Source organism: Numida meleagris, chromosome 4, assembly GCF_002078875.1.
Source record: "Numida meleagris isolate 19003 breed g44 Domestic line chromosome 4, NumMel1.0, whole genome shotgun sequence".
Taxonomy (NCBI): Eukaryota; Metazoa; Chordata; class Aves; order Galliformes; family Numididae; genus Numida; species Numida meleagris.
In genome coordinates this window covers 62,225,449-62,250,434 of record NC_034412.1, presented here as the reverse complement: position 1 = coordinate 62,250,434, position 24,986 = coordinate 62,225,449, and the positions used below count along the sequence as shown (strand labels likewise).

At 34.9% G+C, this 24,986-nt stretch overlaps 1 protein-coding gene across 5 annotated transcripts in view; it reads right to left on the bottom strand.

The window, feature by feature from the left end:
- CAMK2D (calcium/calmodulin dependent protein kinase II delta) overlaps nt 1-24,986 on the bottom strand; it is a 165,005-nt gene that overhangs the window by 27,655 nt on the left and 112,364 nt on the right. For 3 of the 5 annotated variants that reach the window (XM_021393521.1, XM_021393522.1, XM_021393519.1), the window contains 7 exons: nt 20,402-20,485; nt 19,500-19,594; nt 17,793-17,915; nt 16,633-16,716; nt 15,730-15,772; nt 11,674-11,711; nt 1,546-1,594 (listed from right to left, as the gene is read on the bottom strand). In XM_021393521.1, coding sequence (XP_021249196.1) covers nt 1,546-1,594; nt 11,674-11,711; nt 15,730-15,772; nt 16,633-16,716; nt 17,793-17,915; nt 19,500-19,594; nt 20,402-20,485 — 516 coding nt within the window. Of the gene's footprint in view, nt 1-1,545; nt 1,595-4,170; nt 4,213-5,808; nt 5,869-11,673; nt 11,712-15,729; nt 15,773-16,632; nt 16,717-17,792; nt 17,916-19,499; nt 19,595-20,401; nt 20,486-24,986 lie in introns of all 5 variants that reach the window. The other 2 variants (XM_021393523.1, XM_021393520.1) reach the window with 2 other exon arrangements.

Sequence of the window (24,986 nt, the reverse complement as noted above, 5' to 3'; positions counted from 1 at the left end):
AAAGAGTGGTCAGACGCTGGAACAGGCTGCCCAGGGAGGTGGTTGAGTCACCGTCCCTGGAGGTGTTCAAGAAACGTTTAGATATAGCGTTGAGAGACCTGGTTTAGTGGGGTTATGTTGGTGGTAGGTGGATGGTTGGACTAGGTGATCTTGTAGGTCTTTTCCAACCTAGCTAATTCTATGATTCTATAAGAACACACTCTGCATAATAAAATATATGCTATACGAACCCTGGATATTATTTGATAGCACACGCAAGGCAAGTGGAATTCGAATCTGCTTGCCTTTAGAAACTGCAAATATATCATTTCCTGAATGACCAAAGAAATTATTTGCTTACAACATGAAGTACAAACAGTGTTGCCATGTAAATGATAGTCATTTGAACTGTCACTGAGACAATGGTGTCTCTCAATAAATAAATTATCCTATATTGTATTCCTTGTTTAATATTTGATTAGCAAACATCACTGAGTCCTAAAACGGTATGCTATCAATGTATTAACCTGGCAATACTGGTATTTCCTTATGAACCATGGATAGCACCTGTTATACAAATAAGAAATTGACCACTAGACATTTTTGATACAATTCTAAATACTTTATGATTGCATCTCTTCTAAATTCTAAAATGGTCTCTTGTTCTTCTGAGACAAATGAAGCACCCGGGCAGATTCAAGTCTGTATTTTAAGGCGCAACTTCCTAATACTCATTGTTAACCAGGACTCCTATGGGCATTACACAGCTTACAGCATTAAGCAATCCCCATACTATAACGATTAACTAAGATTTCTCTTTTCTATTCAGTACCTTTTATTTTTACTATCATCTCTGGCTCGCGCTTCACTTTTATGTGTAATATTTTTCTTTGAAGCTGAAAAACAACCATTTCCGTGAACCAGTGAAAACAAACCCAATATCTAGTTTGAAAAGAAAATGTTATTAAAATGAGTAATGACATAGTACAATATTTAGCGGGGGAAAAAATCCAAAACAAACAAAAAAACCCCAACAATTTCTGTGAAATTACAGAATTAATTATATAGAAAAGATGTTGGTTTTCCTTTTTTGAAGTATGAAAGAAGATTAAAATAACTGTATGGCCAGAACAAAAGAGGAAAACGAAGAAACACTGGCATCTGAACAGAATAAAAATTAAAGTAGTGACCTCAAAAAAAAAAAAAAAAAAAAAAAAACCCTACAAAAATTAAATATCCAAACCAAATGCAAGTTAGAAATGCATGCTTCGTTCTTCATCTGCTACTACCACTACTAGAATCACTGTCTTAGCTAATAAGCAGTAATTTCGTGTTCTTCATTCCAAAATCTCCAGTCAAATGATATTTAGGGAGCTGAAAATCCAATGATAAGTCTGAAACATGTCAGAAGTAATGAAGAGTGTAAAAATAATTTCATTTAAAAAAAGGAAAAGTAGTATTTTCTCTCATGATTCATTAGGAGTTTTTCTGTTTAATAACCTAATGAAATACATTCACATAACTCATGTTACTGCATCTCCAAATGTTTCAAGCTTAAAATCATACCTTTCACATCTTCATCTTCAATGGTTGTATTGGAACTCTCTGTGGACTCCTGTTGAGAAGCAGATATAAGCAGAATGTATAAAAGAAGCCAAGACTTATTTGTGAGCTTTTGAAAATTACAGTTAGTTACAGATACCATGCAAAGCCTGGAAGCAGAGTGGGATGTAGTTCACAGACAAATGGTCACACACTGATTGAGACAATTCCACCTTAAACTTAAGTCAAACATTGTCATTCACTACAAAAGGGAACATACTAAATACGTTTCCTGCTGTCTAGTGCTTTTACTTCACAGGAATGTAAAGGAAACATGTTTTTTCTTTCACATCCAACTGTACAATGTCCTTCTGAAACATTAGATGAATTACCTCAGCCAAGTAGGAGGAGAGCTTGCCATTTTAACTGATTAACCAGTGATTAACCAACTATGTAAAGTAAGTAATTTTGTTCCAATTTTTAAGTATGCAGACTTCTTCATACTGCGTATCAAAATTGTTTCTCCACTCACAAGACATATGCAGTGTACATTAAAACACAGTCTCCTAGTGATTTTAAGAAAGCGGCATATTTCTATCATTTTTATATTGTGTTTGTGATTTAAAAAAATCAAAGGAGACAGAGAATTGATAAATTTACAATAACAACTGACAAACTGAAGTATCTTTCAAGCAGCTATCCAGAGAAACGACTCATCTATCGGATAGTTTAATTTAAACCTCCACAGTTAAAACAGCAAGAATACTGCATCTCAGTCTTTTATGAATTACCAGAAACATGAAATAATACAGGCAAATTCAACAGGGCGCTGTCAAATCTAATAAGCAAATATTTTTAGAAAGCATGATAGTTTTTAAACTTGACTTTTTATCTGTACAGTTTTTTTGAAAAGAAGAATCAGCATTTTTTTCTTCTTTTAATTTACAGCTCAGTAGCAAAAGGGATTAACTGGGCTATTTTATACTGAAAGACGGAAACCAGAAATGGAATTGTATATAGCTCTTTAAATGATTTTACAATTTAATAATTAAATGAGAATTTGACAGTGCCCTTTATTTACTAGCTCCTCACAAGGCTGAGCAGATAGAATGTTCCAATAGTTAATGAATTACTTAGACCTTGAAAAACAAAATGTATGTGCATCCATAAATAAAACTATATGAATGAATTCACACACAAACAAAACTGAACAAGTCACCATGCTTTTCTGGCACTAGCTGGTGTTAGACATTTCACTCTACACAGATGTGTCATGCTCTTTCACTTCAAGTATTAGATACCGATAAGTAAACAAAAACCCCACGAGTACAAGCTGTGAACACCATGCACAAGCTCACACGGCAGATGTAGCCTGTAATATTGAAGCATCCACTCCAGTTGCCATACTATAGTGATAAGACTTTCAGAAAAATTTAGGAGAAACTCTCCAAATTAAGTGGTTTGCTTGTCTGCTGTGACATTTTGGGACATTGAGTATTTTAATTGCCATGATTATATTATATAATAAAGTCAAGTAGATGTAGTCATGCCAATATTTTGTTTCCTTCTCATCTTTAGTGGACTTCAGCAACAAAGCTTAGATTAGAATTCAAACACAGGCTATTTGTTGTCTTTGAGTTAAAACCTGGGGAGCTGAAAAAGCAGTAACATGAAAATAAAAGCTCGAAGTTCTACAGAGGTACACAACAGAATGAAGTATACAAGCACAATACACACCATCAGCACTGTCATGCTTGAAAATGCCTGCATGCGTTATTTTTTCGCTCAGATTCAATCCTTTTCTCGTAAAGAAATCACAAGTAGTTAGACTAGGTGGACAAAATGACAATTCTTTATGTCAGCACTATAAACAGTGAAATTTTTGTTGAAGAGTAAGTTCTTTGCAGGAATGCTAGGAACTTATGTTAAGTGCAAATGATGATACTTCCTGGCCCTTTTCAAGTCCATGCATGAAAATAAATAAATAAATAAAATAAAACACATGTTTTAGGAATCAGCTACCAAATGCAAATGCCACAATACACACACACACACACACACACAAAAAAAGAGAAACCAGCAGGAAGAAAAAAAAGGAATAAAAAGCAAAAGACCTCTTTGTCACTTGAAATGTTAATTTGTTTTGAAACTGTTCAGTGATGTTATGGAAGAAAACAGTCCTGTACAAAAGGGATGTCACAACATGATATATACGCATGCTGAGAAAAAAAAGACAGGATAAACTGAAATTATATCTTTATCTAAGGTGACAACTGCACATGAAACTAGTTGGTATAATCTCACCACGCTCTGAGAACAACGTTCTTTTTTTCTCTTAACTTAGAATGGAGAATTTTCGGCTGAAATAAGTAGCACATAATGCTCCCTGAGCCTGGCTGAAGAGGGTGCAGAGCTCTGCCAATTGCTACTGACTCCCTTATGAGTTTCAGAAGCGCAGCAACCAGCAGAACACAGGCAGCAGATGGACACAGATGAAACAGGCTCAAGAGACACCAGATGTAATAAATGCAGGAATGAGATTTTCTTCAATAAATTCCTGGAAAACCCTTTTTGCCCTATTCTGCTGTGGAACAGTGAATGAAATGTGGGATTTGGAAAGGCAAGATGGAGTTGATTCTTTCTGAATACCTTATTTCCATCAGGGTTGTGGATAACTGTAGTTTGGGGCTCCTGAGCAAGAACAAAATAAAGAGAAAAAGAGTTCTCATTGGTAAATACATTCTCATTAGTGTGAGGGATGCAAGAAGAGCCAGCTCAGAAATGCTGAACAGTGACAAGAGCTAAAACAAATGTTAACTGTTGCCAAAGGATGAAACTGGATGCATCTAAAATAGACTTCCTCAGCAGCAAGCCGGTAAAAAAAAGACCATCTCACCTAATGCAGCAGCATGCAAAGACCTTATTCATGACCAATGCATGCAGGGCTTTGAAGCTCCTGAGACCTGCAGAGGCTTTTTTTTTTTTTTTTTTCCACAAGGTCACACTAAACCCTTTGCTCCTTTTCTTGTCTAAGTCAGGCCAGAAAAGAAGGCCAGGAATGACCTCTTTACTTTAAGCATATTTGCTTCTATTAGTATTAACTCTACAGTGATAAAAATACAGATGGATTGATAAAGATTAAGTAGGAGCCAAGTACCTCCAAACACTACAGTGTTTAGGAAAATGTAGATTGTTACCAATTACTGCCCTGGCAGAGCTGCACAGAGTAAATGAAATAGATCTTTGCATCACTTTCAAGTGCAATTTCCCCAAAACCTTTCCCCTTAAAAAAAAATAAAAATAAAAAAAATTAAATAATGTTTGAAACAGCAGCTGGCCCGCATACTTTCAGCATGGACCACTGTACATGGCCATGTCGGAGAACCTACAGACATATCCTAATGTATGAAACCTGTTAACTGGCCATTAAAATTACTTCGCAATGTATGCTTCAGTTCTAGGTGCACAGAAAAATTAAAGATAAAAAATCTCTATCAACATGTGTGAATTTTTCACATTTCCAAAGTGATGCATGCAGGCATATGGGAAACCTCACGGCATTAGCTACATATAAACCAACATTTATATTTGTGACCATTGTGACACATGCATGCCTAAGAAACAGGAGCTTGCAAAAGAAAGAGTTATGAACACCACTGATTAGTAATATGTTCCGAGCAGTGCTTATTAATGAGTAAAGTCTCCTGCAGATTTAAATGCAAGAGACATAAGCAAAAAAGCTTAGGACTACATGCCTCTAGATTTCAGGGAAGACTTACAAAGTCCTGCTGAGTCTCAGGAAATATGGAATGAAAATCTGAATAAGGTCTAGTTTATGGTTGCCTAGCAATAATTCTGTTAGCTCTCCTTGACATCAATACTTATACTAAGGCAAAAGCAGAGAAAAAATATATATATATATTTTTGGCAGAAGGTTAGCATTAAAAAGATTCAAACAATCATCAGGCAAAATGCTAAGAGCAACATAAAAGCGCATTCTACTCACTTTCTGGCACAGCATGCAAAAAATTCAACTACAGTTACAAATGCTACAACTCTATTGCATCCAGCTTCCATATAATGTTTTCTATTAATAAACACGCTGCAACAATGGACTTCCTCACACACAAAAAAAAACCCCACCATAATTCAAACAAAAGGATTTTTCAAAACCTGTTCTTAGAAAGCAAGCAGAGTAAGTGCATGAAAAAGCAAAAAAGAAGGAAGAACGAACAGAAGACAGTCAAAAACTTCAAGATAGCATGAGAAGGAAGATTCCAGGTATACCAGCGCTGGGGTAGGAATATTTTCCTTGGGGCTGGTTACCACGTTCGTTTTGTTGTTTATCTGTAGGTATGCAGAAAATAGAAACAGACAGGCCTTAGAACTCTTGGTAGACACCGTATCTATATCTCTCTGTATAGAACATCTATATACAGATATAGATATCTATATATAGATATAGATATGGAAATAAAGAATCACAGAAAGATGAACTTATGAACCTGAAAGAACACTAATAGATCTTATAGCTAGCTGCAACCTCTCCAAAAACATTAGCTACAACTTTTCAGATGCACTGTAAGAAGTTCTCTATAAGATATAGATGATTTTGGCTGTGACACTTAAAAGAACAGAGAGCCTTTAAATAGCAGTTAAAAACATACAAGATGAAAAAAGAATTAATAGGGGCTCAAGGAGCGTACTAATTAGCCATTCTGATTTCATATCACGCAACAGTATTAAATAATTACACTCTAATTTTTCTTAATTACTAATCACTAGCATAAATAATATTTGATTCTTCATAGCTCTTCAGACATCTATAGATTTGCTCTACTGTTTTCTGGGAACAAATCTGAATAAATATGACTGATGCGGGAAAGAGACTAGTGCTCCTTTAACTTTTTTTGGTGTCATTTTCTACAAAATAATTGCCAGCTGTGATCTTTGTTAATTCAAGACTCCTGCAGTAACTGAATAGCAGCCTCTCAATTTTGGTACCATAAACTGAAACTTAAGGCTTCACACTACAGTATCTGTAGTCTTAAGCCACAAATCACTGCAGATCTGATTAACTTACATCTAGGTCATCACGCTAATTCTTAAGCTTAGCACAGCATCACCTTTACAAGACTTTTGACTTCTACTTACATAAACTTTCAGTAATGTTAGCAATAGCGTAAAGGTATCTGATTCTTTAAATCCATTTTTTAAAATTCAGCCTCCATAAATACCATGGTATGAAGAGAACAGAAATATTAAAAATCATGTACCAAGCCACTTTTCACATGCACTAGAAAGCAAGACTTAATTACAGGTAAAATTAGTTTGAAATACGTCACTTTTTATTTCACAATTATTAGGAAAATTTTTCATGTATGTTTCCATCACATCTAATTTTAACAAGAGCAGTCCAAAGCAGCATGCAGAATTGGATGCATAAACAGAGTCTCGAAAAACTTCGATCCAAAAAAATATCTACTGAATCTTTTAATCATAGTGCTTAATAATAAATGTGCAAAACAAAGAAATAGAAGTACAGAACGGTTTCATTAATGAACTGTTGTACAATTAGCTTCATTATTTAAAAGAAAAAGCTCTAATAAACTTCTAAGGTATTTTTTCTTCCAAAAGAAGAAAAAAATGGTTTTCTTTCTAAAACCAATTAGCAAATGAAGATGTGCTAAGTAATATATATGAGAAAGCATAAAAAAAAGAGGAAGTCCTAGAATAGGACTGAACAAAGAGAACCATGTAATAAACACCTGATTTCTAATTTAAACTTCCTAATGACTCCGTAGCCTCAGATGAAGTACTAAGCTTCCCAGCAGCGTAGTGCAGTGTTTGTCTGTACCAGTGCTTGGCTTAATTCAAGCCACTGCAAGTTAGAACTGCTGGCAAAATTCCCTGAAATCTATTAATGTCCCCAAGAGTATTTTTACTATTATTCTACTTTGGTACAGGTGTGGCAGATGATTTATTGATAGTATGAATTATGCTTGCAGCTAAACTGAAGTCTCACATAGGCCATGTCTAAATTACAGAAATGTCAGCAGGGTTTGCATTACCTAATGACAGACTGCAAATTTCCTCACCTTAACAAAGATTGACACTGATGAATATAAAATAGCCTAGTTAGTTAATACCAGGGAATTTTGTTTTGATACTACATGTTATTTAATAATATTTGTGATATTATTTAATATTTGTATAATATTTGTATAAATAATAATATTAATATTTAATATATTTGTGATTATTTAATAATATTTGCGATTTCCCCATTCAGGACAAAAATAGTTCACACTGCTCTATAGTAGAAGGATAAGAAACCAATTTCTCTTTTTAAATAATGGTCTTTCTACTGAAACTATCATTAAGAGAAAATGTAACTCATTATTGATCTCCAGGTGTTTACTTTATGTTCCAACTTAGCTTAGTTACTGCCAAGTAAGTTTCATTTATCTATGCACTATTACACACTTTCAGTGATATTTCAGCCGTAAGTTGCAGGGGTGTCTGAACTCAAGACAGGGTGAGAAAAATACCTTGGTGCATAATTTCACTCACAGGGAGAGATACATATTAGTATTTCATACATTATTAACTTGCCTAGATACTTATGGGGCCGTGAGATTGGTAAAACCTGAACTCGTTACTCAGGAAAAACTTTAAAAAAACACCCCACTGCTTCAATAAATGAAAGTTCTCTACAGGAAAATTATGGAATAGTGAGTATATATAGAACATTGCTTGATGGCATTCTAATCTTCTAAAACAAGAGAAAAATTGTGTATTAAGTTGTACAACTAGTAGTTCTTATTTGGCAACAGCGTAGTCATTAAAAGACTACAAACAAAAAGCACCTAACAAAAGGCAGAGATGCACATAAAGTAAAAACATGAGAAACAATTTCACCAGATTTCATACAGTCCTATTCAGTAGTAGCTTAATAAAAATAAAATAAAATAAAAAGTGATATGCCAAACGAATGCTTGCTGTTGAATATATAATGAAAACAGGTTAATCAAATTCCAATTCCAATTTTGCCTGAGTAAGGAGAGCAGGCTTGGGTCCATACTCCCTTGATGAAAGTCCTATAAAAATAAACAATATCCATTACAGCTACTGCTGAAAACTGCAGGAAATATATTCAGAACTTCTTCATAACATAACAAGAATACAGCATTCATTATCAAAAGCAGAAAGAGATAGCAACTAAAAATTAATTCTTCTGTATATACAGAACTTTGAAACTTAGAGAGAAAACAGCAATAAGCCTGATATTTTCTCTCTCACAGAATACAAACTTGTGCTTTTTTGTTCATCTGTTAACACACATTGTGCATTTTGCACTTATTTTAACAGGAGAGGGAAATGATTCCAAAAGGAATAAAATATTTTCATATGAAAAGCTCAATTATACTCATGTGGTTATCTTTTATTTGTTGTGAAGAAGGAAAACTAGTGTATCACTTGTCAAGTGCCACTCTTTTAGGTCTGATTGTGGTGCAGGCTGGACATACATAAATATGCCAACAGCTGGGCACGACTGCAGAATAATTACACGTCTTTTGTCAAAATGTTACAAAAATATTTTAAGAAACAAGATCTGCAGCTTGGGGCTTAATCTTTCAAATGGTACTTCTGCAATGAAAAGATAAAACCCACTTCACATTTGGGGTACTAGAAATATCTTCACTGCACGTTTCCAGTAATTCTCACTTGGGCACTGTTAACACTGATCCTCTGACAGTGAAACTCTTCACTCACCCGAAGAGCAGACTATTTACCTACATAACTACATGCCTGCTCAGACCAGACCAGCACTTTTTGCTTTTCAAGGCGAGTTGCACATTCCAGTGAAAGGTGTGGGAGAAGAGCATTTGCCTTATCTCTACCTGTGGCAGCAGCACAAGATGCCTGGGATATCACGGCAGATGATCATAAACATCGCAAAATTCAGATTCAAAACCATAACAAACAGGAATACAATAGGTTGTTGTGTGCGATCACAGAGGCCAAATGAATCCATGGCTATAGAGCAGGCTGAGGAGAAAGAAGAGAGACTGACTGCCAGCTGCGGTGTCTTGTGACAAAACTCTGAGATGTGAAGGAAGTTAGATGGGAGACTGTAGTACAGAAGGGCTGTGGAATTATTTTCTGACTCCTAAGAATTTAGTATGGCATCCCGATCTATAGTTGCTCAATTAAAGAGATACTGTTTCACTGTACAGAACAACGTAGTTTGTGTTACGTTATTAATACTATTAGCTTTAAATAAAAGGAGATTTTAAAAATTAATGGCAGGCTATTATAGGATTGCTGTTTTGTTACTATTTTTATTTACTAAGGATAGCTGCATTGGCCAATGTTACATCTACTTTTTGTTTGTCTTATTATGTCCCCAGGTAAAACAAACAAATAAATAAATAAATATCTTGCTTGAAAGAACTGCAGAACAATTCACTGTGGATGGCATATAGCAACTGCAGGCTTAAAATTCACAAGGTTGTACTGTAAAGTCTTGCAGCTTCTTGCAGTATGTTAACGAAACTAAATGCAACTGTTTGATTTCTAGGTGTGAATGTTTCACCGGAGGAAAAATCTGTCAGATAAAGATCCTCACCATCATCTGAACACTCGAACTGGACTTCCTTTTCTGAATTGACCAGTCAGAGAGAAAGGAAAAGAAGAAAATGTGACTGGTTGGATTTAAAGTATCAATGCATGGCGTACAGTATATTTCTTTTTTCTTTCTTTCTTTTTTTCTTTTTTAATAGGAAAAGACAGCTTAAGCTGTAGGAAGGAGTGGAAAAGTGCTATGGAGAATATAGTAACTCAATAAAATAAATGACAGAAATAGACTTCCCCAGATGTAAATTTACTACTCCCTTTGCTCCACATGACCACGCAGGCAAACAGTAGATACAAAATGTGCTGAAAACCAAATTATCAAGTGTAATTTAGGCAAAATTTTGGCAACAATTGTTTGTAGTATTATAATAAAAATTCAGATAGACTAATACCATTGTCGACCTGTAGGAGGAATGATATTTAAAAAAGAAAAGCTGTTCAGCTAAAGTACATAAAATTAATATATTCCACAATGAGACGTATAAAAGATTTTCCACAGAAATGACAGAATAGTACTGAGTGTGTGCTTCTCCAGATAAGTAAGATACCTACTTGTCAGTGAGAAGCACTGAAATCACAGTGTACTTACTTCATTTTAAGTCAGTCAAGCTCATTTTATAGGAAAAGTGTGAGTATTTGGGAGAATAGGGACAAATATACTATGAATCCATTATTTAAGTATACAGTGTTTTGTTCAGGGAGAAAGTTAATACTGAATAATAAATTAGAATTCAGGTCAAAGACACACTCCTGAGAAAACACATCAAGAACGGAAGAATTTCTTTTGCATCATACAGTGAAAGCTTGAGGCACTATTTTAGTCTTCAGGAGTCCTCCAAGAAAAGAAATAAAATATTTTTTACTGCTGAGTGTTTTTTTTTTCTGTTTTTCAAAGTATTTGTCCAGAATTTGTGATGCATCTCTCCTCCTGCAGGATCTGCTGACATGAGAAAGGAGCTCTAAATCGTGTATAAAAGCTGCCAAAATGTTCCCTTCTTAGCAAGATCTGTTTGTCAAGATGAGCTGATTTGCTGAGACAGTAAACCCCTCAAGTTCTGCCAAATATAGCAAGTACATCTGGCAGAAAACACCTCATATGGAGCCAAGAATACCAGTAAACCTTTGGTCTTCCAAGGAATCTAATGAAAAGTCAAGGGGAAACATGGAGACAACAACGCTACTGGTAAGCACTTACACCACAAAAACTAACGTGCCCACCACCAAACCATCAATTGTATTTATAAGCTAGTTATTAACATTGAGTCACACAATCATCCTTCACTGAAATATCAATAAAAGTATTTTCTCCAGCAGCTTTCTATTTCCCACTTATTAAAATCCTCATTTCTCACATATTTCTTCTACTTCATTTCTTAATTTTTGTCTACTAGCTTTAATAATTTCAACATTTTCTAATGAAAATAAATAACAATATTCAATTCTATGAACCAGCAGAAGTTACAGACAGGCGATGACTACGAATACATATTTTAAAGCATGCATTTAACGTACCTTAACTCCATCTGGCTTTTTCAGTAAACTCTTGGCTGCTGTAAAATGAGACAAGTAATTTCAGTGTCAGATGGTTACTACGGAGGTCAATCAGCTGTTGTAGCAAACCCCCATTTGCCTCTCAGCTGCAGATACATTTTCAGATTTTATTTCCTCCTTTTGTTGCTCTGAGAATAGGAAATAAAATGCTGAAAGTAATTAAACTACAAATACTTCAGATTATCATACACCTCTTCTTCCACTGATTAAAGCTGCTGGTTAACTGTACTTATAAAATGAGAAACTCAGCTGTTAGGAACTTTCCTGTATGTAACTTACAGGATAGCAATTGCATCTGTAATTGCAAACAATTGCATCTTCTGAAAGAGTGGTCAGGCGCTGGAATGGGCTACCCACAGAGGTGGTGGAGCCACCAACCCTGAAGGTGTTCAAGGAACGTTTAGATGTTGTGTTGAGGGACATGGATTAGTGAAAACTATTGGTGATAGGTGCACGGTTGGACTGGATAATCATTTTCCAGCCTTGGTCATTCTATGTTCTATGGCATCTCAGTGACGTTATCAATTTGAAAGTGCCACAAAAGTAACCAATATAACATCAGCAGAGTACCTGGAGAGGTACATTACTGTTTATTTCATTTAATGTTAAAGAGAACTGTTTTTTTTTAAAAAAGAACCTCTGGCTTTGGTTCACTGGGGTTTTCCACCATAAAGCATCAGTTCCTCATGTGATAGTCTGAGTTCTTTCACACATATGAAAGAACAACCTGCTAGTGGCGGGAACTGATGACAAACCATGATTTTATTCAAAGGCTTGTCAGGCTTTGAATTTCATCACTTCAAGTGGTGCCAAGAATCTGGCCAAATTATTCTAATTTACTAAACTGGGAGGGCTAATGTGCAAGAAATGACACCACAGCTCAGAACCTGCAAGCATTTACAGCAGAAAAGCATGCTTAAAGATCTACCAAATTCAAGCACACTATTCACCAAAGTATAAATGCTTGATGACTCTCTACCAAAGACTTGAAGAATAATAAATTATAACACAAGCCGGGCATCTTTTGTTTTATTGTTGTTTATGACCCAATTTTCTTATCAGAAGGTATATCAAAGCTTATGTTGAAAATGCTCTTCTACATACACAGTTTCACTCAGAAGGAGGAGCCTTTTTGGAAAAGAAAAGCTCCAGTTAGCAATCTAGCATATCCAAAAGGAGGCAGAGCTGGCATGAGCTCCATCATGATTGCTATCCTTCTCTTCAAAACAAAACAAAACCCAAACTGAACAAACAGAAAGAAATGATTGGATCTTGCTAGACTGAGGCTGTTCATATGAGTTGAGGATTTTGGAGTTAATGAGTTATCCGGCTTAAAGCTGAAGTTAATTTGTGTGCTTGTGGCTCATTCACTGGTTATATCTGCACCAAGTGCTCATTTAGCTCTGTGCAGAGTACAGAAAATGTAAAATCACCTACAAAACTGTAAAAAAATAACTGACGTCCACTACTGCGTTATTTAAATTTAAAAAAATAAAAAAGCCTGGAAAATGACATCAGGCAAATTCATTGTATTAGCTACGGACATCAGCTGTTAGACTGTTGTTATAACTCTCATAAGGCCCATGATTTCCAAATAAAATTAACAAAAATTAAATTTGTCAGCATTATGCAACAGGGACAGTGCATAGTTTTATTTACAGAAACATGTGAATACATATTTAAAATAAAGGGTCCACACTGCTGTAATGTGTGCTTATAGGACCTGATACAACAAGGCCTTAGATTTTATATCACAGCAAACATTCCAGGCACTCCAGAAATTCATTTAGGGAAAGCAAAGGGGAGGAGCTATATCTTGAACCTTAGGTCAAAAAAACCAGAAGTTCTTTGTTTTCAAAGCCTGTTTTCTACCATTAGCTTATAAATATGTGAGAAATATAATGTGTTATATAGCTCTTAAAATTTGAGAAAACATACATTAACTATTATAGGCTGCTGCTCATAACAAACTAGGTCCTTGGGCTACAGTTGTGCATAAATCTTCTGAGTTGTTTCAGTGCTAAACCAACATTACAGGTTATATGTAAAAAAAAAAAAAAGCCAGTAAAATGTAGGCACTAAAAGCAGTAACTACAAGTACTGTGTTTATGACATTGCCAGCATGTCCTTTGAAATGTGCCCTATATGCAGTACAGATTATTATGCAGTATTTTATGTTATAGGACATATTTCATACTCAACTTCCTTTGCAATTGTTGTTTTTGTCTTGGAATGTGTATATATATATATAAATATTTTAATGCATCTTTCTCTAAGCACAGATACTGCATACAAATCAAATATTTAAAGAATTTGCAGTAGCGAAGCAATTAGCATATTCTAAATTAAGCCCACAGTGAAAGATTTCTTGCAGCTACAAGAATTAGCTATAAATAAAACCTACGGCAGTGCTAATAAGCCAGAAAGCAGACGAAAGAGGAATGGCAGTGGGACAACATGAAGAAATTAAAGTGATTTACAGCAAACAGCAATTTTGAAGATAAAAATGTTCCTTTCACGTGCTGAGGGTCTTACCTCACAAGAAATATACATTCCACATAAAAGGAAGAAAGAAAAAAAAAACACTTTTATAACCACATTGTTATGGACAAATGACCTTCAAAAGCATGCTTTGCAATGAATTACAATGAATAAACAACTTGAAAAATAAAAAGTCATTAAGGAATACTATGGATCATTATGGTATAAAACAGAGAGGATGGGTGAAAAAAAAAAAAACACAAGAAAAAAAACCCCAAATCCTGTTTGCTTGTCATGCCAAAATCATACTTTTAAATGACTTCTGCTTTTTTTCCTGTATGAAGGTTGAAACTGACCCTTACATTCACAGACAGCAAAAGTTATGAAAAGTGATGAGAAACTATGTATTTATTTGGCATTTAAAAATAATTCATTTTTACAAAATATGCAGCCTACAGCATTAACTTGAAAATAAAATGATGCTGGCAATTCATTAAGCCTTAACCCTGCAAAACTTATATAAATGTAATCTTCTGTTATACGTGTATATTAAGTACTGCAAACTAAGAAGGAGAATGTGTATTTCAAGTGCTATGCCAATTGAACAAACACTTTCTGCATTCACAATTAGTTAATTTATTGTGAACAATTCTGTGCTTATTATTATTCAAAATATGCCCAAAGCACTATCATGTTTTTGTCTATAAATTAATTTCTGTTCCACAGTTGCATCATTGTGGGAAGACTGTAATATTACTGACTTTTCAATTTGGCATTTTTTTTTTAACTACGCACTTAAGATCTCAAATGGTAAAATGAAAAATTCAGCAGAATATCACAGTTCCAGCCATAGTGCTGTTGAGGACAATTCTAACTCTATTAATAGTAAACACATTTTATCTTTGGCTATTAAAATTTATTTTGTATAAAGATCTAAATCTTCAGTTACACTCACTACAAAATTATTTCATATAGAGGAAACATTTCTTGTTTTATTAAACTAGGCAAAGGAAGAGAGGGAAAAGAAGGACAAACTTTAATCTATTTATTACTTCGTAGAAAAGCAATAAAGAAGGAATGTGCCTTGTTTTTTTTTGCTTTTGCTTTAAAACAAGATGCAATAAAATCCTGGAATAAGATTTGAGGTATAGAAAAATAAATGACTTATTTAACTGTTGTTTGACCATACTTACTCATGTGGAACTACACGCCTTATTTTTGACTTTCCTCCACCAAAATAAAACAAGAAAATTCTGTCTGCCTTTCAAAAGATAACATTAAAAATATAAAGAGACAAAAGCCACATTCTACTTAAAAATTACACCACTGATGCCTGCTACAATTGATTCTATTTAGTTCAAATAGCTTAAGTTCTCTTGTTAGTTTCTGCAAAGGAAAAAACTTAAGACATATCATGTTTATGTATTCTTGAATAACAAAGATAATTATGTGCTAATCAATCCTAATTATATCTTAGTCATTATCACAGACATCAAAACATAAAGACCATATGAACCTGGAGCTCAATTAACATACCTGAGAAATTTCTGGTAGCCAGCATAGTTGTCAAAATGGCCCCCTGTGTACACATTCATTTTTTCAAATTAGTAACATACTTCCTTAAAGTACTGAATGAGAACCCGACAGGAAAAAAAAAAAAAGTACACACGTGGTAAATCATACAAACTGCTTAATTACATAAACTGTTTAACCCCGAAAGAATGGATTGGCTATGCATTACCTGTCACAAATTGTAATTCAATCTTAATTACACATCTACTAGCAATCCTGGAAATCTGTTACTAACTGTAAGTTTGTAATGCACAGATCACGAGTACTCACAGGCACAATAACCAGAAGCATAATACATAGCTGAATACGAAACAGACATTACTCATTTTGTTGGATTACTGTTTTCCTAGGTAGTTGATTTGTAATGTACTAATTAGAAAATTTCACATTTGCAAAGTTATCCTGCCTATGCAGGAGAAAATAAATGATAACCTAGAAGAACAACCTTAGGGATTTTCCTTCAACAAATAGTTTTTAATGTGCATACAGGAAGACGACTGTTGTTGGTTTGAATCCAACAAAATTATGCAGTACACATTTTAAGATTTCTTTCTTAAAACACTCTTTTGTAGTAGGTTAGAAAAGTAATTAGATTTGGAAAAAAATATGCATCAATTCCAGCATTATATAGTTTCTAATGTTCAGTATCACAGTCCACATGAAAAAATACAATGTTCTATTCTGTTCTGTTAAAAGTTAAGATCCTCATGCTCAATAGCTGCTCATCCATCAAACAGTTTACATGACAGTAACATTCAAGAAAAGCTCCCTTTGGAACCCTTTATTTCATAGATGGACTACAAGCCAAATTATATTTTTACCTTTCCAAAATTATCTACTAATCCTCGCAGAAGTTTTCAATCTTACCTTTAGTTTTCTTCTTGCGTTGAATTTCTTCAAGCAATCTACAGTCTCCTGTCTGTGCATCATAGAGGCAACAGTGGAACGTTGCTAAAGAAATTAACAAAAGAATTACTTTAAATGCACCCAAACAGACATATAGCTTTTCATTTACTCTACAACATATCTACAATGACCTATATGGTCCAATACTTAAGTTTCCAATTTCTACCCTGTGTAATTACTTTCTGCAAGCTTCTACACATCGGGGAAATTTCCAAACGAACAAAAAACAAGGTCTCCTTTTACTTAGCATTTACGAAGTGTAAAGGCCTCCTGAAATAAGTTATTTTTTCACAATTTCCTTAGTAAGGACTAAGAAAAACACAGAATCTTAAGAGTTTGGGTTACACAGTATAAACATAAAGTAATACACTAAATACGAAAATTTCTGAAAATATGTTTAAGAACAAGAGGGTAGATTTTCTTTAACATTAGTGGTACTAGGTGAGGCACAGAAGCAGGAACTATTTCAGAAAAAATCCAGCAGCATCTACATTTTCCACGTAACCCAACTTAATCTGCATCACAAATGCTGAGGCAAGATAAAGCAGCCTAATAAAACAAACAGAGCTGAGAACCAGCTCTATACATCTCACTGTGACTTTCAAAGTATCAGCCTAGATCACCTGTAAAGTCAAAGCCTAGACTACATTGAGAACTGGAAAGTGGTCCTGAATCCAATAACACAGAGGCAGCCTCTGCTAACAGTAATCTAACTCACAAAAAGTCCATTAATTTCCTGCTTTTCAATTTCATCATAATAGTCATAAGAAAAAGATGTAAAACATTACGCAACTGAAAAATTACTTTCTTGTACATCTTTTCTTTCCCTTGAGAACTTAAAATCATGCTCTAATTACGGCAGTGAAATTCTGCATTATGCATTCAAGGCAAGGAAGTTTGCATCTGCAAAATCCCTTGTCACAGGCTGAGACTTCAGTATATGACACTATTGACCATATCTGTATAATTACAATTTTACACTCTACTACTTAAATAACTGCAACAGAACACCACTAGTAAGGACAAAAATTATCCTCCTAAAACCTTCAGGAGATGCTGAAGTATACCATAAAGTGATTTGTCTTTCAAATTATTTTTTTAAGTATGTGGAAGTTACTTACACAGATCCATGGATGCTTCAGTGCTTCTGAAGCTGTGATACGTTTTGCAGGGTTGATGGTAAGCATTTTATTGATAAGGTCTTTTGCTTCAGGAGTCACTGTATCCCATTCTGGTGAGGGAAACTTAAGAAAAATATGTGTATGTATATTATCTTGCATGATCACTATACAGTTTTATCTAAAGTCATTAACTGAAAACAGGTCTGTAATATTAACAGCTAGGTTTAAGTTTAAAAACATAGTTTTCCACAATTAAAAAAGATTGAATTAGCCAGATTTATATGCAGTTTTTCTCCTTTACTGTTTTGGGTTTTTAAATTTGGTTCAAATGCAGAACATTTATGGATTTACAATATTACGATTAGAATTGATATTCATAGGATAAAATATCAACAGCAGACAGAAAGGAGATTCCAGTCAGCTGTGAGGAATATGGTCATAAAGCATCTGAAACAGTCCTACTCTCACTTTGAATTAAGACAAAAATATTAATCATTACTATTCAAACTCTTTGTTTGCTTTCTTTCAGTGTTAATATTAATGCTAACTGTATAGTTATGGTATAGAAATGTAATTAGAGTTGTGAATTTAACATCTCCTTGCTCAGTGAAATAATTACACATGCACTCAAAGTATTTGCTCAATTGCAAATAGAATGAAAAAAATGTGTACATCTTCAACTGTTGTTGTGAACAGAACACCTTGAGCGCATCATTTTCCAGTACCAAAAAAATTTTTATTTTTACATTATAAGAATTCGGTATGATCTAGATGCAGTACATCACAGTATGTATTACGTATGTACAATACTGTTGCACAGCTTAGTCTCTGCACTTCCTCATTTCTTACCCTCTCAGCTGAAACTGTAACTCCCACTGTCACTCTGTTTATTACTGCACGGTTGCTTGTTCAACTGGAAGAAGACTAGACAGACCACAGCATAAAATAGTAGGCCATAACAAAACAATCACCTTTCAGTCACTAACTTCCAGTACTGGATTCAAATAAGAACTTACAAATTAGAAGGTACAGTATTTTCACCATTCACTAATGACTTAATGATAAGAATCAATGGTCCCCTGTTTCTCTGTCTGCTTAATTTAATATAAATGAATGGATGATGCTGCAAAATTCGTAATGCCACAAATCATTGGGTGCTACTTATAAACAGTCATAATGCTTACTTTCGAATACACGTACAATTAATGAAACTATTCTTTTTGAGGAGCTCTATAGCTGCTTGTGTTTACAGAAGTGGGCAATACAAAAGTATTGGAGTATATTTAGACAGCTTAAGAATTATCAAAAACAATTTAGAATAAATTGTTAGATATAATAATTGTTAGAATAATGATTAGCTAAAGTGATAACTACAAGGAAAAACAAGAGGACTTCAGGAGTTAAAAAATATCTACGAGAAGTACAGTGGTATCAACAGGCTTGTCAGGATAACAAACTTGCATGACTTATACAAGGACCGGACAATGAATGCTTGGAGCTGGAAGGAAACTGAGTTTATTTTAGCAGAGATGTTTCCATCTTTATAAAGCTCATGTTACTAAAGTGACATTTACTACTCTGAGTGACTCACGACAGTCAGTAGAAAAAAATATATATATTACAATATAAGTCTAACTTTTCACTCCAGGAGACTCCTACTTAGGGGTACAATTATAAATAATTTAGAAGACAGAGAATGGCACATACATCATAAGCACCAGCCTTGATCTGCTGGTAGAGTCTGTGCTGGTCTTCATCCCAGAAAGGAGGATAACCCACCAGGAGGATATACAGAATGACACCTGCAGAAATCATAGTAGTATTAAGTAATTTTGAGGAAAAAAAAAAAAAACAAAAACAAATTCACCTTGTTCCTGGTAACCGTGCAAAACTAATGGCTCAAAAGAAGGATCCCAACTACTGAAAAACACTGCCTATACTCATACTGGGGATTAGAGTAAATATAGGGCTCATGGGACAACCTCCTACAGAGTGTGAGCAAGAACACGTATCTGACACAAAATCAGATTTGGAAAATGGAGAATGTCTAGTTAGCTAGAGAAATAGATTTGTACTTTTCAAAGATCAAGAAGTTCTATGAAAATAACACTTCTGGTGTTACCACGTTGTCTGTACTGCTGCCTACAATAACTAATCTCAGGCAAAGAAAACTTGGGCAACTCAATTTACCTCTATAAATATATGGTAGATAGGAAATTAAGAAGTTCACCTGCTAGTTTTACAGGGATGATTCACAATGACTAAAGAAAAATGTTTTCATAAATACAACCAAATAAGTGCGGGTAGAAGTAAAGGAAAGAAACTCATCATTTATTCTCACATAGGTAGCAAACCCTTTGCTGGTACCATAAATTACATTGTTTGAAGAACTGGATGATAAATTAATTGCTCTCTACTCCATTTAACAAAAACATTAGTTTCAGAGTTCAAAACTGCAGTTCAGAGCATCTTGATTTCTTCTAAAAATTAATACTGAATTTTAACTAATACCTATTTTCTAATGTTGAATATAAGGTGTTCTAGATGTCATCTTTCCCTTCAAGTACTTCATAGTTGACTGAACACCATCTTTCAGAATAATTCCTTACCACATGCCCACATATCCACAGGCTTTCCATACGGATCTTTTCGTAAGACTTCTGGAGAAAGGTATCCTGGAGTGCCAGCAAAGCCTGTCATAAGGCAAGGAAAGTACTCTCAAAAACAGTATGTGCTCCGCAAAAAGCAAGTGATTTTCATGTTATCCAAGAACACACAGGATCTTCCCAAACTATCCAGCAATAACTACTTCATCTTAAACTTTCCTTTCTATGGCAAACTGCGTAAAAGTATTATGCAGACCTGGCCCATTCCCTTTCTGCCACCATCTCTATGTGTCTACAGTCAAGAGGACAGTGAAAAGCCAGCTGGTTACCCACCTACACTATAACAGCAGATTCAAAGGTTGTGTCAAGGGTCTGGTAACAACACAACAGTGGAAGATTTCCAGACAGATTACAAGACAGCTGAAAAAAATTCACTCATGACTTGTCCATTACTGTAAGCTGTAGAAAGACAATCAGTACTAAGGTGCAAATACATCTGCTCAGGTTCAAAGTCAAAAAAGTCAGTGGAGCAGGGAAAGCATGGGAAACACTGAGCGATTCCCTTGGAGGTACCAACTGAAAAGACAGCAAATGCATTCTATACTTGCCCAAAACTGTGAACACTGTTTCTGAGGTTTGTTTTTGTTTGTTTGTTGTTTTTAGTCCTTACCCTAATCCAGTCTATTTTAAACTAGCGCAAAATTATACAAATTATTTTTGTAAACATGACTCACTCGGGACTTCTGAGTCCATCTTCTGTCAGCTGCAAAGACTATTTTCACATATACAGTACTACTTCTGGTGACATTTATGGGGAACTGATTAACAAAACAGAGGGGCAGTTAAGCTACACTACTGCAGCTACAAGGAACATTTTAAAAGCCCTATTCAAACCTATATGAGGGTTGATTTCTGAGTAAATAACATATAATGCTAAATTTAGAAAAACTCACATATGGAGCAATTTCTCATTTAGAAGAAAAGGAGAGAGTAGAAACACTGTTCTAACTTCCTTTTATAGAAGTAGAAACTCAAATCAGCCAGGGCCAGACAGTGGCAGAGTAAATGCTCAGAGATGTTCATGATTAGCTTTCTTGAGAGCACAACTGGCTATTGCTTTGTATGAAGACAGCCAACTCAGGCTTCAGTCTTCTTACAGACTTTGCTGTTCATGTTTCACACAACTACTCCTAAGATTATGTTTCCACTGCAACGCTCATTTCCTTGAAGTGATACAGCTTGTGCAACCTCCTTACAAAAGTTCACAAAAAGCATCTCCAAAGTCATCTACCCTTTAAAATTTGGATGTTCTTTCTATATTCTTCAGCAGCAGTACTGTCTTCAATTAGGAGAAATAAAAAATGTAGGTTTAAATGTAGTCATTTCAGGATACTGTAATTGGTAAAAGCTTAATGATCCATAACGTTCCATACTGTTTTCAGTCAGTATATTAGTATATTATTAACTGTTTTCAGTTAGTATTTTTGTCTAAAGTATATGCTTGGAAATTCTTGGAAGGTGAGAATTTGAAAAACCACCTGTTATTTCTGTAAGACCAGAATGAATTCCACAAGATTTGTGCTGAGCAGAAGATAAGCAATGAAACTTATGAAAGATGGCGATAACATGTGAAGTAGACAGCTACAGAAAAAGGAAGCCTTTGCCCTGCAGCTGGCAATCATTTTAGGGTGGGAAGAGGAAATGAATGAACACATTGTGTGTATTCTACTCAGAATGTATCTAAATAGTTCAATGAAAAATAGGCTTGTGTTTTTCAGAATCCTGATATGAGAACCATGAATTCCAAAGTACTATCGTACAGGAAACACAGTTTAAGCTCCTTTGAGAAGCTAATGAATTTATGTTCTAATTAGCTTTAAATAGAGTAGTTTCATAATTTTTCCTGGAAGTAGTGCTCTACATTATTATTTTGGTTCACTTTAAATGTGAAGTTGTACTGATTTTCAACCTTACCATAGCTCCTCAAACATTGTCATACATCACTTGGAACTAAACATTATAGGAACTAACATTATAGTAACTAGCTAACTTTGTCTCTTCATGAGTTTACAAAATGAGTCTACACATATCAGAAATAACAAGTCAGAAATAAGTCATAATAAATATGAGTGTATTTTTCAGAAAATTATTGCTAACAGTAGTAATCAACTTAGCTAAAAAAAAAAAACAAAACTTGCAAACCTGGAAATTGTGACTGCATGTTATCTAATAAAGACTGTATCATTGTGTACTACTATTGTCACAATATTAAATACGTATTCAGAGGCCAAAGATAAATGCTGTGCTTTGTCTTGTTCAGTGGTGCATGCATACATGAGACAGCATGTTCTTCAACCTAAATAGCTTACAGTCTCAAAAACCTCTGCAAAGATTACATATATACTTCATAAATGGTGAGAATGTCACCCATAATCCCATAATATAAAGTTAAATTAACATAGGGAGATGTATTTTAAACACAGAGAAAGAGATTACTGCCCTAAGACCTGCCCTATGCTTTCATCACCCCCTCGCTAGACTTATGACCTCAGTGCCACTCATGTAAGTGTTCCAAAATAAACTAGCAGAATAAACTATGCCAATTTAAACAGTTTAAGCCGTACATCTTTGCTAACATAGTTCCCTTTGACTCAAGAATAAAAGTTCAAATGAGTAGCCTGGTGAGAACATATGAAAAATGAGGCAGCAAGGGGCAAGAACAAGCCTCTGAGAGCAAATATAGGGCAGTAGCCTTCACTTCCCGCAAAGCCGGATCTAAAAGTGTAACTGCACACAGTCCAAATTTAATGCAACTACTACTACAAAAAAATCAGCTGAGCTACTCAAATGAACAATGTATTGCATATTTTAGCCCTAGCTTCAGGGCTAGCTGAAGACAAAATGCAGCTGGGACTAAATCTATCTACCAGTGAGTCTTTGACAGACTTCAGAGAGACTCGCCTGTTACAGTGAGCATGTGGAGCGTGCCAGACACTTTCCCAGCATACTTAACACCTGCTAGCAGGGTGGGGTGTTTCCACTAAATAGATGAGCAGTTTCTGCAAACAGTCATGAAACAGGTTTGCTTCATAAACATGCGAACTGTGAAAGCATCCCCATAGTATCCAAGCACACAGACTTCTGGGTGGTTTCCTACTGATTGCGCATCCATGGTTTAAGCAAAGTAACTATCATGCCACAGGACTACACATACACAAAAACAAAAAAGAAAAAAAAATTAAAGAAAGAAAGGAACTCTGATGCGGAGCTATAATTAGAACCAGACCATGCTATGAGTCACTAAGTGCTGCAGAATCCACTGGAAAGCAGAAAAAAAATACTTTGGAAGGAATAGAAAGTTCAGCACATCAGAGTTCATGTGTTTGCCTTGCTAAAGCAGTCATAAGAAGATTAAGGAAGGCACTCAGAGCATTACTGAAAGCTTTAGCAGGTACAGAAATCATTCATTTTATCAAATATTACAAATAAAACACTACTTTCTGTCACCATTCCTTTCTTCCAGCTTCTCTGTTCTTTACATATGTGTTTTGAAGACATTCAGCTCACTCTCTATCAGGCTTGGCATAAGGACCTCATGATGCTAAGTCTGAAACAGTCACTTCAGAGGCACCAACTGACCAATAAATAAAATGCAAGATTTTACAGGGATCTGCAATCTCACGTGCATCGTCTGCACCCATACAGATGGACCATCTAGAGAAAATAGCCCTCAAGTTCATTCTGCTCATTTTTTTCTTGAGAGGCTTCCTGTTTTCCAGATGTTTTTATCATTTTAACAAATCATTTGTATTTTGTCTTCTCTCTATTCAACTCTTTTTGTACTAGTATATTCGTTAATGTGCAACAGCAATCTCCACTGTCTTTTGTGGATTATTGAAATCCATTTATATAAAGGCTGGGATTTTAAACAGAAGGCTAGCTTATAAAGCTACCAACATATGTCCAACAGTACTGTCTGCGCATGCACATGTGGATGCATCCTAGACTTCAAACTCTCAATCTCTCAACACACTGCTTGCACAAAATCCTTTGTGCTTTTATTCTAAGCATCGATAGCAAGCACACAATCGCTTTGTTCAATTTTAAGCTATACTTTCTAGCTGCTACAAATGAGAATATGTAGCTATCACAAATATTTTATTCTGTTTTTTTCTTTCTTAGATTGAAAATGACTTTGGGCTTGTGCTTCCCATCTGTTGAAACAGGGTGTATTTGAGATTGAGGAATTACATTTGGACGTTTCCTCTTATTTAAAATGACCAATATTAAATTTTCCTTCATTTTTTCCTTGAGCACCTGTAAACTGTAACAAATGATCTATAATAAACTTTTTTTTTTTAATTATTAACAAAAAAAGAAAATACTTTAGTGGGACTAGAGAGAATTGTGTAATACTGAACTCACTACCCCCATCCTTTTTTCAGATCCTGAAGTAGAGCTCTGTACACTCCAGGTATTTACTCTGGAGACCTAGCTTAAACAGAGTTGCCTTCTCCAGGAGAGAAGAAATCCTCGAATCCCAACATTTCATGAGCTGAGGCACAGAAAGTGCACTCTTTTGCTGGTT